Consider the following 16,670-nt stretch of genomic DNA (forward strand, 5'->3'; position numbering starts at 1 on the left):
CTAGGGCTTCTTCAGGCGGATTTATTATCTACTATATATATATATATATATATTGCCTCATTAATTTGATAACATACCTCAGTGTTGGTGATCGCATATTTACGTAGGGCACGTACAAACTAAGGATGTGTTGAGTGATGATATAATGCAAAATTGTGCCAAACATGTCACAATAATGACAAGTGCAGTTTATTTACGGTCAACTACTACAAAATACGGAATCTATTCACAGTCGTACATAATGCAATACACATTCGAAGCGGAAAGGTCTTCGCACAATTTACCCGTTATCAAGACCTACACATCGATTATGTGAGTAATAAGAATGTGTCTGAAGATATCATAGTCTGAAGCCGCAACGGTAACGGCAGCTGTGAGATTTTCTTGTCAATATCACTTTTGAGTGTTTTCCAAATCATTAGTGTGGAAATATGAAAAAGACTTTTCGGCACACTCGCCAGATGAATGAGATGATTTACCATGTCTTCATTGTTGAGCAAGGATACCGGAATATTGTTGTCTCCTCTGATAAAGTTGAGTCTGTGCAGATTGAAGCCAGCAGTAGCGAGTATGTGGACGATATTCCAGTGGCCCAGTTCTATAGCTAGACCCATGGAACTGGTGGGAGCTTGTGACGACCCCAACGTTCCCTCAACGTTAACGGCACAACCCCAATTCAGCAGCGCTATCAGGGATGAATCGTCTCCCTTTGATACCGCCATAAGTAATGCTGAAATAGAAAGAATTTATTTTAACACAACTTTATTTTTGAGTTTGAGAACCATACAGCAAACAAATGGTGAATTCCTTATCAACGTAAATACGTAACGATAGTGTTTAATCAATTGTTTAACACGTGTAGTTCAAATCAAATACAATATATATATTGTAGGTATTCTTCCAAATTTTTTACAAACACAAATTATGTAAAACAAACAAAACAGAGTAGGTTTAATGTAAAACTAAAATGAAAAGGCATTGCATCATAAGTTTGATTTGACTAGGTTAGACAAAGCTTACATGTCTTTCCAGGGCGGCATCCCTTTTCTAGGAAATACTGTACAAGAAGCGGACATGAACACTGTGTTGCCATGAAAACGGGATTACAATTGTCTGTGGAGTCAAGATTCATGTCCACTCCAGCCAATAACATATCCTCTATGACAGACATGGTTTCTGAGTCGATCTGTTCGTTAGCACGTGCATGTCCCCTAAGTAAGTTGGTCAGAGGGGTTCGCCCATGAACATCCACAGTGTTCGGGTCTGATCCTGCGTTCAACAGACCTCGAATAAGGAGGGAACGCTTTCCAGTCGCAGCGAACTAAAACAAAACGTATGATTTCAATGCATAATGTATATTGGTTTAGATTATTATACAGCTTATAAACAAATAACATCATGCTGATTTCACAAACTTTGAATTCTATTTATTTGCTCGCTAATGCCTGCAAAGAATATGTTTAAGATATCAATATACCGCACTCTCAGACACATTGAAAAATATTACAAAACAATGAAACTGTTAATGTTTATCTGATATTGTTCCTTTTGCGAATTCACTTTGCGTGAATACTAGTTTGAAAAAGAACCTTAACTCAATATAACTGCAGTTATAAATCGCATATTGTACCATGTACCTGCAAAGCTGTCTTGTTCTCACGGAACGACATTTTATGGACATCTACAGACGCCCCCAATAGAGAATCCAGTAATATTCCTTCATGTTCAAACTCAGATGAGCAAACAATCATTAGAGGGGTCATTCCAAATCTCTCCTGAGCATCCACATCCGCCCCTGAAGTTATCAATAACTTCACAAGCTCGATGTTTCCTGTCTCAACGGCGAAATGCAGAGGGGTCCTTCCCTTATGGTCCTGGCATTTGACGACGCTCGGGTCTCGCTGAAGCAGAAGTCGTGAGATATCGGGGTACTGGAGAGTCATACAATACATGAGAGGAGTGATACCCCACTTATCCGGTCGCTTTACTTCGGCACCATGTTCTATTAATACCTTGGCGCATGCTTCGCGCCCTTTTTCACAGCATAAAGCGAGTACAGGCTTGGAGCTCACAAAGATCATGCCATGAAAAAACATGTGATCCGCGTCAGCACCGTTGTCAAGGATACGAGCGAGTCGCTCCGGGTCATCGTCCACGACAGCTTTGTATAAGTCGGCGGAGAAGTCGTACTCGTCTCGTGGTCTCCGGCGACGTCTGATGGACTTTTCATTTGCCATCCAACTACATTGATGTTGTCATCCTATAGAGTACTACACTGTCATGAAATATACATGTATTATTAAACGCAAATCTTGTGAAATAGAAAAGGAAATATCATCATATTATTAATACACAAGAACCATTATAATAAAAGAAACAGAGCTGCAACTGTGTGCTCCGGAGGGTCAGCATTCACTACACCACATTTGGCCCCGGACATGATTTCACTCATTAATTGCGGGATAGTATGTAGGTCACTCACAATTCAAGACATATCGAAGACGTCTTTAAGCATCATAGAAATGAAACATGATTTGTGGAAATCATGGTATGATGACTATCACAGACAGATAGTAGTGATAACCCTCTCTCGGAGAAACCTCTAACGTCAGTGTGCAGCAAGCAGGTCTGCTGGATGTACACATTAATTCATTGTATGCCAAACAATCAAATCCAAAACCGTTTTTTCCATTTTTTATAAAAATCATCATCCACGTTTTGTTTTTATCACAAGTTGGTATTTCCGACACAAGTGTTTAGTTATAGGTACACTAGCGTCAGCTGAAGCTTATTAGTCTCCAAGTCAAAACCCTAAAATTCCTCACCATAGGATTCTGCACGAGTAAACGCTCTGTTCTATGTTATATCTGTAGACAGGGGAGGATTGAATATTTCTACTGTTGAAAGGAATGTTAACGACTTGAAAAGAAATGTGCCAAGTTTATCATAGAGTTTCAGGTGACGATATTGCAATATCATTAAGAGATTTCAAGATATGACGCTGATGTTGTTGTTTTTCAAATCTACATTTGTGGTTAATACAATTAATCATAATTCTCCTTAAAACATCTTGTTTCTGTTTGATTGTGTCTTTCTTAGTGCGGGGGTGTAATGTTTGTTTTTTGCTTTGTGTCTTCTCAGGGTGGGGGGGTTTCCTGAAGCCCAAAAAACCACTCTGGATCCCCCACTGGTGCTGTAACTCGCCACTCAAAAAACCACGCAAAAAAACTTAAGAGTCTAAATGAAAACAAAATGTCTTTAAATTAAAACTTAGCAACCCTCAGTAATCAAGTTAGAATTTAACAAAAACGGTTGTACCGTGTTGATAGGGTTGTAAATGTTCCTAGAAAAACGTATCATGTTGAATAGGTTGATTTGCATTACATGTTAAGTTCGGGAAAGATCACACTTCACTACAATATCGCATTATGTGCCACTTGTTATAATAAAAGCAACAACTCAAGGCTCTTACATACCGTTTGATCACAACCAGGTTAGTAGGTCGTCTCAAAACGGTTCACAAGTTAATATCCTTGGGTATAGAGCCGTTGTAACAAGCCAATATCGTTCTCAATTCCCTGGGGAGCACACAGTCGGTGCTGCCATTTCGGCGCTCACAGCTAGCATTCAACAATTCTAGTACTGCCAAACCACGTACTCATTTACAGCTGGGTAGACAGGAACAAGCGGAGGAAAGTAGCTTGCTCAAAGATACAACACAGTGCCGTGCCGTGACTCGAACCCGCAACCCTTCGGTCACGAGCCCGGCGTCCTACTACTAAACTACCGTGTCTCTTTTGTAGAATCGTGGGTTTGAACCTCGATCTGATCTTATCTTTCTCTTGTTACCCTTTTGATACGAGATTTTTATTTCTCTGAACAAGATATTTACTCAGACATTTGCATATTAACAGTTGTATAAATGAGCACCAGTATATTTGGGAAGTAAACCAGTGACAGACAAACGTCGTTCGTGAAAAGAGCTGGTCGTCGAGTGACAAAGATATACCTTAGCTAGACATATGTAAAGTAATACAAAATAACAAAATATGTACTAGCTAACAACAATAACTCGGTATCGAAAATATAAAATGAAATCTGCATCGATGCAAACAATTACAATATTATGTTAGACAATACTTACGTGACTAGAAGAAAATAGGGATTGTTTGTGAAGCGAAAACGAAAATGTATCGACAGCTAACTGCACACATATACTGTCTATATGTAGAACAGTACATACCCATACACTGATCAAGAATGTTGATAGCGTTAGCTCAATCTGAGCGCCCATGTCTGTCTAAACATCGTGTAGTGTAAAGATGGGGAAGTATATGTGTATAACTGATACATGCATACAAATAAATTGCTAGCCAACTTATCTTTAATGCAAAAATGACGCATCTCTATTAATTTAGGAGATTTGTTACAAACAATAGCGAATATCTTTCATAACTTTAGTTCAATTAGATACAAATATATGTATATCTTCAATTCATTTATGGATATCGTTAATTACATTACAGATGTTTTATCAATTGGTATGTATGTACCGTAAAAACAAAACATAAACAACACAGACATGATCCGGTCGGTAGAGCAAATACGGTAAACGGGGATATCAATTTCACACGTGTGGTGCGGCTGCAGTGCCTGGACCACCGGAGCTCCTCAGCTATTAGCACGACCGTCGGAGCTCCTCGGCTGTTTACCACGACCAAGGCCACGACGCTTCCAACAGACCCAGTATGTAGAAATAGACATCCTTTTGTTCAAAGATATAAGATTTATTTTGTATGCATACTTTATTGTGATCCTTTGTTTATTTATTGTTTAAGATAGTGTGTAGGTGTACACGTGCGTGAGTATAAATGGGGCTCTCGATAAGTACGCAGTATAGGAGTTATGTATGCTGAGGACACACATGTTGGTATGCTGGTGTTGTTATGTGTTCTGATACGGAGGCCTGTACATGCCACCCTATGTCGTAAGTACGCACAAACTCCACAACACGCACTGGCTCAAATTTAATTAACATTACTTGCATCCTGTGTAAGCGGCATGTGGGGAAACCACTTAATTGGTAACTAACAGTAAACGCATATCCTTTGGGACCACTCAAAAATAATGTTGAACTTGTTCCATGGTATCCCATTTGCACTTTACAATGATTGTACCATAGCCTGCGTATGTTTAATCATGTACAGACCGTGTGTTACTAAGCGTAGCCGTGGATTACGTGTACGCTTAACATACGTGTGTTGAGGTCATAGGACGGAAATAGGAAGTACATCCCTAGTTGAAAATTCTAATGTTTGATATTAAACTGATGAGTATTGTATGTTTATTATTGGCAGAACAGTGTGTTCTCTCAATATTAAAGTAATGCAAAGCAGTCCAGCCATAAATTCAGTGGGTTTTTTTGGTTTTTTTTATCAATGTGTCCATTTTCTGTACTTCAGGAAACCGACTACCTATTTCACTACTGTGAAGTTTATCAAGAAAGATAACTCTTACATGCAACTACTATGTGTATGTGGTTTTATTATAAAATGTCAATTTTTACTCGTTTATAGATAATCAATTTTACATAATTTCAGCATTTACATTAATGCAATACTAATCTATGTCAGTAACATTTTATTGACATTATTTGCAAAATAATTGTGTCTTTCATTTTTTCTTCAAAATTCACTTCTTTTTACATAAATTTCCATTTAGAATCCTTAAAATTCAGAAAACCTATAGTTTTTTTTTGTGCCAGAAAATTTTCATTACTTCAAAGCAATTTAACTACAAATTTGAAGAAATTCTACTAAGGAATGGTGACCCAATCCCATTACCTTAAGTCTAGTAGTGTATTTCATTGGCTTTAAGGACTCATGGCCATGTCTCCATAGCTGACAATACGTGTTTCATTGGCGATCCATCAACGATCTTTCTCAACGAAATCAGTGGATCCAACGGTGAAGGAAACCTAAATGATGGTTCCTTACTTACATTGTCAACTTCAGTGTTCGTAACTGTCTAAAGTAGAGCGACCCAGAATTGTTACAGGCTATTTAACATATGAACAGTTTTTCTTTCCAGATATGAAATAAGGTCAACTGTATACAGCAAAGTACGTCACAAGATGTCGGGTTACGATGAAGATGAGTCCCGTATGGCCCTTAGGTTGTACCACGCCGTAGAAGAAAACAACTTAAAGACATTACGACTGCTACTTGTGAAAGGCGCAAATATTCACTACAAATATTTCGATGACAAATCCCTGCTCCACATTTGTTGTGAGAAGGACCGTTTGGAATGCGCCAAACTTTTGATGGAATTTGGCGCCATTGTTCAGGCGCAAGACGAGTGGAATATGACGCCTTTGATGTACTGTATGGTCCGGCATTTTTGTGACATTGCAAACGAATTATTGGCACGTGATCCGCAATCTGTTCACTCACAGGACAAGTTTGGAAAGTCTGTCATTCATTGCGCCACGGAGTTTGGATCTGTAGAACTCTTGAAGCTTGTGTTGTCGCATGGTGCTGATGTTGATCAGACAGACTGGTACGGGATCACTCCGCTTATGACTCTTTGTGCAGGAACTGGGATAAGACATTCCAAGGAACTGTGTCGCGTGCTGCTAGACGCAGGTGCAAACATCGAGTTAAAGGACATAAGAAGCAGACGCACCGCCTTACAGGTACGTAGTCGTGACGCATAGTAATAGAAAGTATTTATAAACTCTTCTCGGAAATATCGAAATCGACACAATCGTCACAAATGGTGCCTGTTTTTGATTTAAACATATTTTTTTTTTTTTTACATAGCAATGGAATTGGGCACAAGTTTTACAACTTATATCAAGCCCTTTCCCTGTACAATAATATTTTTTTAACAAAATTTCATGATGGCAGAACTACGTAAATAAGCTATGTATTATAAATTAATTAATCAGTGACATACATACACCCACACATTCACACACCGAACCACACGCATGTGCACAATTATAAACATGCACATGTAGATAAAGGAAGGGAGAGAAAGAGAAGGGGGTGGTGAGGGGGAGGGGAGAGAGAGAGGGGGGAGGGAAGAGGGGGGTTAGAGAATCCGATTTTTTAAAGATTATTAGATAAGTACTGCAACAAGACAGTAAATTTAAGAAATATATATCAGACCACGTGGTTGTTCCTTTTCCATGCGAACAGACTAGTTAGTTATACTATTCGCTGTTTACAACTTTCTTCTGATCAATGTTCATCACTTCCCGTGCTATTTTAACTCCTGTTCACTCCGCTTTTGCTGGTATTTCCGTTTCAACTAGTCCGTCCGCACAGAGAGAGACCAAACACACGACTTCATTATATTTATATATATTTTAACTTATATTTGTATATTGCAACTCGTGTTGTCAATCTATTAGTATTAGTAAGATACATGTATTAATAAAGCTGGCGATTTTGAGGGGTGCCGCGTTGGGGGTGTTCATATCTGTTCGAGTCTTGTATATATTGCTGAGTATTCATGAATATAATTTTGTTTTCTAGTTCCGAAATTGTTATATCTCAACAAGAAAAATAGATTCAATGTAAGGGCGCTCAATGTAAGGGGGATGTATGCATTCAGTTCACGATAAAGTTTAATTCTCTGTTCAACGTAATTATCACAGTTAAAAAAAAGAAATGGAAGGTGTCTTCAATAGGGTAGCCACACATACAACGTTGTTCATCAACCAGGTTAACTCGAAAAAGATCGTTTTTCAAAATGCTAGAACGGGTTGCTAGAATGGTGTCTGCTATTACTACTACCAGCTTAAGAATTATAGAACTTAGTTGACTTGTACGATACAGATACGATACAGGCTGCAATACACAACGTTTTGTGAACACATACAAGGTACAAGATAAAACAGCTTCTTCGTATTAACAGAAGCGTGTTAACCCTACCCTACGACTACTGAACTCTGAGAAAATTCTAGCAATGTGTTCATCCCGTACTCCCACCCTTGGAAACAAATGTGTTTCAAAAAGGTAGCTGCTATTTTGCAAAATAGTTTATCACATGCTACCAAATAGTCGAAAACCTCTTGCCAAATTCACAAGATGTTTAAACTCACCTGCTGACGTCTACATGTTCCTGGTTAATACATTCTTTTAAAAATACAAGTGTACCATTTTACTCTTAGTCAACGAACTAGAACGATTAGTATACTGTATTAAAGTGTCCTAACCTGTTTTTGCCTATTATATAAGGCGCTGTATACCTGGTGTAAACAATTTGTTAATATGAATTTACGGATTTGCCAGACTTGATTCACACTTAGGTATACCCAGACTTGATTCACACTTAGGTATACCAAGACTTGATTCACACTTAGGTATACCCAGGCTTGATTCACACTTAGGTATAACCAGACTTGATTCACACTTCGGTATACCCAGACTTGATTCACCCTTAGGTATACCCAGACTTGATTCACACTTAGGTATACCCAGACTCTATTTAAATTAGGCAGGGTTAAGTCTCATAGTAGCTCCGTTATAACTATTCTATACTACTGCAATTGTATTTTAGCTTTTTCCTACATCTATATTCATGTTCTTCAAAGTTCAAGAAACACGGCGCATTCATAGACTTATAACCTCAAACCGTCTCTGAACAGGAGAAATGATATCACCCTGGGATGATCGATCAACAGTTACCTGTCTACAACGGAGGGATATGTCTTATAGGATAGGTATACACTTAGTCAAGTCCTGAAATAACCATACATGTAGGATACTGGACCAATGGTGTCGTTGCAAATCAATCATTCTCCCTGTAAGGTTTGTTATATATGTAGTTCGAAGATTGCCTCCATACTTGGGATACGATTCCGTACAAAGCCTAGGTCTGTAGACATTCAATATCCTATCCCAATCCAAATTGGGCAATATTCTATATATCCAATAACCAATTTGATTATATAATACAGGCTATTTCCGTGCAATATTGTCGTTCAATAAAAACGATAGAGCACACGTACAATCAATATGCAAATGAGTCTTTTGTCACGGTGGGAAACAGGTCATATTCCTTCCACGCATTGATAGCAGAGGCAGGGGCACTGGGAGAATACAATTAACAAACGAGTTTAATAAATTCAATATTATATAAACACGAGTGTTAGCTTCACACAAATTCAACACCTGCATGTTCAAATTCCACTTAAACTTCTCCGACATACACAAAATCAATGGCGAACACGTGTAACCGGTCAACTTCATCAGTGTTCCAGTTTCATGGCGGATTCCAGAGTATAATTTCTGGCTTATGATCAGTGACAGGCGGAAACATCGAGGTTCACATTCACCAACAACCCTCTCCAAAGAAATGCGCTTATGTTTTAGAGAGTGACAATCACTCCAGTCCCTGTAAACTTTTAAAAAGAGCAGACTTCGATATGTATTGTGATAACCTTTACCTTGACAGTGCACGCGCCGTTGTGCCAAATATATGACGTCACTGCTATTTTCGTAAACGCCAATTCGTTGAATGGTTTTCGCATAATAAGTAATTATTAGCTCACCTGGCACGAAGGGCCAAGTGAGCTTATGCCGTGGTGCGTCGTCCGTCCGGCGTCCGGCGTCACTATTTTACTTTAAACAACTTCTTCTCGATAACCAAGAGGCCCAGGCTGATGATATTTAGCCAGTAGCATGCTGGGATGAAGGGCTACCAAGTTTGTTCAAATGAATGACCTTGACCCTCTTTCAAGGTCACAGGGGTCAAATATGTTAAAATCTTCAAACCACTTCTTCTCAATAACCAAAATGCCAAGGGTACTGATATTTAGCCTGTAGCCTGCTGGGATGAAGGGTTACCATGTTTGTTCAAATAAATGACCTTGACCAACTTTGAAGGTCACATTGGTCAAATGTCTTAAAATCTTCAAAAGACTTCTTATCAATAACCAAAAAGCCAAGGGTACTAAAATTGGGCCTGTATCATTCTGGGATGAAGCGCTAATAAATTTGTTCAAACGAATGACCTTGACTCACTTTCAAGGTCACAGGGGTCAAATGTCGTAAAATCTTCAAACGACTTCTTCTAAATAACCAAAAGGCCCAGGGTACTGATATTGGGCCTGTAGCATGCTGGGATGAAGGGCTAATTAATTTGTTCAAATGAATGACATTGACTAACTTTCAAGGTCACAGGAGTCAAATATGTTAAAATCTTCAAACGACTTCTTCTCAATAACCAAAAGGACCAGGGTACTGATATTATGTCTGTAGCATGCTGGGATGAAGGGCTACCATGTTTGTACAAATGAATGACCTAGAAAAACTTTCAAGGTCACATGGGTCAAATGTCTTAAAATCTTCACACAACTACTTATCAATAACCAAAAGGCCCAGGGAACTAAAATTGGGCCTGCATCGTTCTTGGATGAAGAGCTTATAAATTTGTTCAAACGAATGATCTTGACTTACTTTCAAGGTCACAGGGGTCAAATGTCGTAAAATCTTCAAACGACTTCTTCTGAAAAACCAAAAGGCCCAGGGTACTAATATTGGGCCTGTAGAATGCTGGGATGAAGGGCTAATACATTTGTTAAAATGAATGACCTTGACTCAATATCAAGGTCACAGGGGTCAAGTGTCTTAAAATCTTCAAACAACTTTTCAATAACAAAAAGACCCAGGGTACTGATATTGAGCATGTCGCATGCTGGGATGAAGGGCTACCATGTTTGCTCAAATGAATGACTTTGACCAACTTTCAGGGTCACATGGGTCAAATGTCTTAAAATCTTCAAACAACTTCTTCTCAATAACCAAAAGACCCAGGGTACTGAAATTGAGCCTGTAGCATGCTGGGATGAAGGGCTACCAAGTTTGTTCAAATGAATGACCTTCATTCATATTCAAGGTCACATGGGTCAAATGTCGTAAAAACTTCAAACGACTTCTTCTGAATAACCAAAAGGCCCAGGGTACTGAAGTTGAGCCTGTAGCATGCTGGGTTGAAGGGCTACCAAGTTTTTTACAAATGGATGACATTGACCCACTTTCAAGGTCACAAGGGTCAAATATGTTAAATCTTCAAACGACGTCTTCTCAATAACCCAAAGGCCCAGGGTACTGATATTGGGCCTGTATCTTGCTAAGATGAAGGACTACCAAGTTTGTTCAAATGAATGACCTTGACCCACTTTCAAACTAATGTCCTTGTTCAACATTCAATGTCACAGGCGTAATGTGTTTAAATATTTGAATTGGTTCTTATGAATCAAACACTGATATTCTGCCTGTAGCTGTATTTCAAGTGTGAGATTAATACCAGGTGAGCGATGCAGGCCCATTTGACCTCTTGTTGATGTTTTTTTTTGTTTGTTTTTTTTTGTTTTTTTTTTCAAACAATTTACTTCCCCAGCACATTAAGGATACTGCCGAGGTTGGGGAGCCCCGCGATCAGCATCTTCACAATAATGTGTCCTCATACAAGAGGGCTGTCATACTTTCTTTCATACTTACTAGTAATTATATTATTACATCTTTATTCTCTTACTGCATTATTTAACATTTTTTACTTACATTCAAACTTACATTCAAAGTTACCGTACAAATTATCCTTACATATATATATGCATACACTCCCTTTGCCGCGCCTCCAGGTGGATTACCCTGTACTGGGCCTCACTTCCGGGACAAGTCGGCCTTGGCCTTGGCTGTGTGTATTAAAAGTAGCAAGATGGAAACACGCCGCGCTGTGGTATGACAATATTAGGCAGTCCTAAACGTGCTTGTAAATCATTCGAGTATGCCTAACATGTTTGTTTTGAATTTTCTATTGTGAAAGGGTTACCATGTTTGTTCAAATGGATGACCTTGACCCACTTTCAAGGTCACAGGGGTCAAATATGTTAAATCTTCAAACGACTTCTTCTCAATAACCAAAAGGCCCAGGGTACTGATATTGGGCCTGTATCATGCTAAGATGAAGGACTACCAAGTTTGTTCAAATGAATGCCCTTGACCCACTTTCAACCTAATGTCCTTGTTCAACATTCAATGTCACAGGCGTCATGTGTTTAAATTTCAAATGAATGCCCTATGAATCAAACACTGATATTCTGCCTGTAGCTGTATTTTAATCCACTTTTAAGATTTCAAGTGTGAGATTAATACCAGGTGAGCGATGCAGGCCCATTGGATTTCTTGTTGAGGTTATTATGATAATTATTAGTTGATGAAGAAAACCTAAATGATTGTTTGTTCATTGAAAAGATTCTCGGGAAGAAGTTTCTGAAACTATTTTTTGTGGCGAAGCGAGCTCCAAGCAAAATGCATGTAATGCGTCCTTTCGTCAGCCATCGGTACAATTTATATAAGAGGAGGCATATGAAGAAAAAGAGTATTTCTCGAATTTTATAATAAATAGAATCTAATACGCGTGTTCATATAATATTGAATGTATTAAACTCGTTTATTAATTTCATATTACATGAAAACTCGTGTCAGATACTCTATATCAAAGATAATATATCCATTTCCGAAAGTTAAATATACATGCAAGTAACACTTGTGATTATCTAACGAGTCAAAAAGCACGAGTTTATTGCGCGAACGAATATATACGTCCGCGCAATAAATGAGTGCTTTCTGATTCGTTAAGAAACAAAAAGTGTGTGGTTTTGCTTTTACCACATACCTTCCGTATTTGGTAGAGATCGATAAAAAGATTTTATAAATTTTGATATTTTTTTGCAAATACCGGGAATATTTCAGTTTGCCATGACAAGGGGATTCCCATAAAAAGTAGTTCCGGCTAGTAGGTAAATACAACATTCCGTATTGCACGTGTGCAATACAGAACGTTGTATTTCAAGGTCTGAAAATTGCTTGTATTACTATAACAAGATCCAACAGGTATGTAATAGATATGCAGATCGCATGATTTTATGTTGATTTGATACTGATCATAGTCAGAGTTCGTTTACTCCTAGCGAATGAATTCCAGTAACTGTACATGGTACTTTTGCAGTTTGCAGCCGTACAGAAGAACGCTGACCTGGTCCAGTTGTTGGTGGGTGCTGGTGCTGACCCTAACACTACGGACAATGCCTGTCTTAGCCCACTGACCAGCGTCATATTCCAGTTCTATCGCCTGAAGAACGCCAGCTGTGACTTGAACGATGACTTGATGACCATCGTCATTATTTTAACCCAGGCCGGTGCAAACCTGAACCTGAACACTCGAGAGAGCTCAAATCCTTTATATATGGCCGTTAATTTCAAAGTAGAGCCCCTCCTTAGGTTCTTCCTCGACCATGGAGCCGATCCCAATGTAAAATGTACGTAGTATGTTAATTTTACTAGCATATATATACTTCTGCTTGGACAGAAACATTATACAATTATGGACTTCAGGTGAGGTCTATCCCTGATTTACGAACCTCTGAAACTGAAGTCCACAATTGTTTATCATATGACATTTTACAATGAGATTAATAGTTTCATGTCATAACCCTATGGATGACATGGACCATTTTGGAACCAATAGGGAAAATAGAGGTAAAACCTTTAAAATCCTTCTTCTACCACAGGGATTAAGGGATTTTATCCTAATTTAGTCAGGGGCAACCTCGGGCCAAGGGGACTCAATTTTGTATTAGCAGTAGGTGTGGTCTCCAGGGGGGGGGGGGGGGGGGGGGGGGGCTCAGAAGGGCAGGGCCCAATAAGAAAAATAGAGGTAATACCTTTAAAATCCTTTTCCAACCATCGGGATTAAGGGATTTTATCCTTATTTAGTGTGGAGCATCCTTGGGTGACGGTTACTCAATTTTGTATATTGGTGGGTATGACCCCCGTAAGGGCATAGGGGTGGGGCTCTGTTTGAAGTTCGTTCTCTATATCTCAAGTACTGGATGGATCTTTCTGAAATTTCATATGTGCTAACAGCACCTACCATGAAGTGCTATATCTTTACTTCATACCAATTACTTTAATTATATTCAGGTGAGCGATACAGGCCCTCTGGGCCTCTTGTTCTATTTGACTTTTGTGTTAATGCGTTAATCACCGTTTTTGTAGCTGATTGTTAAACACATTTTTGAATTATATATTTTAAAACATTCGATACAAACTAGACCTAAATAACTGTCAACATTTATATTGATGTTCCAGTTCCAATGGGTGGGACGCCATTACTGACGGCGGTGAAGAAAAAAGATGCAGCATGTGTCCGCGCCCTCCTTAACTGGAGCGCGCGTTCCAACATCCGGGGACGGGTGTTTAGAACAGCTCACGTTCACGACCAGTACTGGGTGGATGCCATGGAACTTGCCATGGACCAAGGTTGCTGGGACATTGTTCTCCTTTTGTATTCTGCGGGATACAACATCAGCAGATTACACTACCTTCGAGAGGACGTAATAGACTGCGAAGTTCCTGAATCATTGTCTCGGGACAAGGAAATGCTTACTTACTTACAGTACTTGGCCAGGAATCCAAGAACTCTGTTTCATTTGACAACAATTTGCATATGGAAGAGCATACAAAGTAACATACAGGAAAATATTAAACAACTTCCGCTTCCAACGAGGATCAAACAGCTCACCTCTCCCGAGTTTGTCCTGGAGTAAACCTTTCTATATTTTTGTTTTGCTCAGTTAAGTGGTCGAGTAAAGTGTAAAATATTTATCAAAGTTTAGAGTACGACGAAAGAATCTCACTAATCGGGGTAAGGTTCATAAATACCCATGAGGCCTGTGCCAAACACAGGACACTTAAGGACCTTAACCGGAGAGTTGAGACTTTCTACTTCATTCCTAAAGTGGACAATTATTTTCCCGTTCCCAAAACGGGAGCGTTTCATCAAGAAGAAAACGTTGCACAGCCATAAAGGGGCGTTATTTAATTGTACAACGGCATATCAGTTCTTATTGAAACGTCATAGCACGTACACGTTGTATAGTTGGTAAGCAGGGGAATCATCCACAGTAACAGTGAGAGACAACTCAGTAATCAGTAGAGGGTCGGAAGGTATAGAGGACAATTTTCGGGTCGAGGAATTACATGTTGTAACCGGCAAACTTTAGCTGCCAACCAACAGCTATATATATCGACAGTAGACAGCTGGTTTATATATCAAGTATTCTTATCAAAATATCACAATTATACGCTCAACATTGTTTTGCGATATTCAGATATGTATATTTTATCATAGTATTGATTTTGCCTTTTACACACTATGGGCTTTAGCTTAAAGTACAACAGCATAATTATGCTACGTCAGTGTCATTTTCGCATATCGGAGCTAAGTGATAATACTGCATAACAGGTTCCAAATCAATACATTGAGTTACCCTCATATAGACTCCGTTATGATAATAATCAAGTAACTCTATTCAGTAGTACAATGTATTGCATTTTATGTCATTGTTATCATGTAAATGTAAATATATGACAGAAATCGACGCCGATTATTGATGCATTCAGTATGTATTCAAACCTTATTAATCGTTTTGTAATAAATATATTTATCACATAACTCCACTGTGTCTACTGAGTTTTAGATCGCACGATTACAATGAGTGTCTGGATATATATCACGAGAGCTTTGGCGCGAGTGTGGATATATATCACGAGAGCTTTGGCGCGAGTGAAGTGTGTCCTTTCGCACAAAACAAACGAGTTCAATCTCAGACTTCATATTAACATGAACNTAGTTCTATATAAAGGAGGATTTGAGTATTTACAAAATCATAACTTGGACTATAGGCAGGTTGTTCCTGGCAAGGGCTTGTATTTTGCAAGCCAAATCAGCTCCTATATCCTGCCCAGCTACATAATAATAAGAAAGGAAATATCCATCACTGTAGTTTGAGATTCCACCTTTGCGTGATTTCTATTCTAGATATTCAGGACGAGTGTGCAGATTGCGACAGACTATTTTAATTGTGAATTGGGTTATTATTATGTTTAGGTTGGTATGTTGTTATGGTATAATGTATGAATAATATGTTATNTCGTTCTGTTACATTACTCACCCTTACTTGTAATATATACCTACACTCGTTCTGTTACATTACTCACCCTTACTTTTAATACCTACCTACAATCGTTCTGTTACATTGCTCACCCTTACTTTTAATACATACCTACACTCGTTCTGTTATATTACTCACCCTTACTTTTAATACATACCTACAATCTTTCTGTTACATTACTCACCCTTACTTTTAATACATACCTACAATCGTTCTATTACATTACTCAACCTTACTTTTAATACATACCTACAATCGTTCTGTTACATTACTCACCCTTACCTTTAATACATACCAACAATCGTTCTGTTACATTACTCACCCTTACTTTGAATACATACCTACAATCGTTCTGTTACATTACCCACCCTTACCNGATATGTTGTCCACGACCAAACTAGTCTGATACAATGATATTTTGTACAGGACAAAACAAGCCTGATACAATGGTATGTTTGTACACGACAAAACTAGCCTGATACAATGATACGTTGTCCACGACAAAACTACTCTGATACAATGATATGTTGTCCACGACAAAACTAGTCTGATACAATGATATGTTGTACACGACAAAACTACTCTGATACAATGATATGTTGTACACGACAAAACTACTCTGATACAATGATATGTTGTA

General features: G+C 38.6%; 2 protein-coding genes across 3 annotated transcripts; one reads left to right on the top strand and one right to left on the bottom strand.

Moving 5' to 3' along the window:
* Window positions 1-153: 153 nt before the first annotated feature.
* Window positions 154-4,244, bottom strand: LOC110463232 (ankyrin repeat domain-containing protein 17-like). Of its 2 annotated transcripts, none has more exons than XM_021517675.1 (4): window positions 4,145-4,244; window positions 1,638-2,270; window positions 1,021-1,321; window positions 154-730 (listed from the first exon to the last, which is right to left on the bottom strand). In XM_021517675.1, exons 2-4 carry the CDS (start codon window positions 2,235-2,237, stop codon window positions 309-311), a joined length of 1,323 nt encoding a protein of 440 aa, XP_021373350.1. In that variant the 5' UTR covers window positions 2,238-2,270; window positions 4,145-4,244; the 3' UTR covers window positions 154-308. The 2 variants fall into 2 exon arrangements, with proteins under 2 accessions (XP_021373350.1, XP_021373342.1); XM_021517667.1 differs by having other exon boundaries at window positions 1,638-2,275.
* A 406-nt stretch (window positions 4,245-4,650) lies between these two features.
* LOC110463249 (ankyrin-1-like) lies at window positions 4,651-15,530 on the top strand. The gene is made up of 4 exons (XM_021517685.1): window positions 4,651-4,746; window positions 6,091-6,694; window positions 13,024-13,333; window positions 14,166-15,530. Exons 2-4 carry the CDS (start codon window positions 6,134-6,136, stop codon window positions 14,621-14,623), a joined length of 1,329 nt encoding a protein of 442 aa, XP_021373360.1. The 5' UTR covers window positions 4,651-4,746; window positions 6,091-6,133; the 3' UTR covers window positions 14,624-15,530.
* Window positions 15,531-16,670: the final 1,140 nt, after the last annotated feature.

Source organism: Mizuhopecten yessoensis, unplaced genomic scaffold (assembly GCF_002113885.1).
Source record: "Mizuhopecten yessoensis strain PY_sf001 unplaced genomic scaffold, ASM211388v2 scaffold1501, whole genome shotgun sequence".
NCBI classification, from domain to species: Eukaryota; Metazoa; Mollusca; class Bivalvia; order Pectinida; family Pectinidae; genus Mizuhopecten; species Mizuhopecten yessoensis.

Bases quoted from the DNA above. Each gene is read 5' to 3' on its own strand.
- LOC110463232 (XM_021517675.1), bottom strand. From the start codon at position 2,237: ATGGCAAATGAAAAGTCCATCAGACGTCGCCGGAGACCACGAGACGAG. The intron at 1,322-1,637 runs GTACATGGTACA...GTTTTGTTTTAG, and splicing joins AGAACAAGACAGCTTTGCAG to TTCGCTGCGACTGGAAAGCG. The intron at 731-1,020 runs GTAAGCTTTGTC...TTTCTATTTCAG, and splicing joins ATGCCGCCCTGGAAAGACAT to CATTACTTATGGCGGTATCA.
- LOC110463249 (XM_021517685.1), top strand. From the start codon at position 6,134: ATGTCGGGTTACGATGAAGATGAGTCCCGTATGGCCCTTAGGTTGTAC. The intron at 6,695-13,023 runs GTACGTAGTCGT...GTACTTTTGCAG, and splicing joins GCAGACGCACCGCCTTACAG to TTTGCAGCCGTACAGAAGAA. The intron at 13,334-14,165 runs GTACGTAGTATG...TTGATGTTCCAG, and splicing joins AGCCGATCCCAATGTAAAAT to TTCCAATGGGTGGGACGCCA.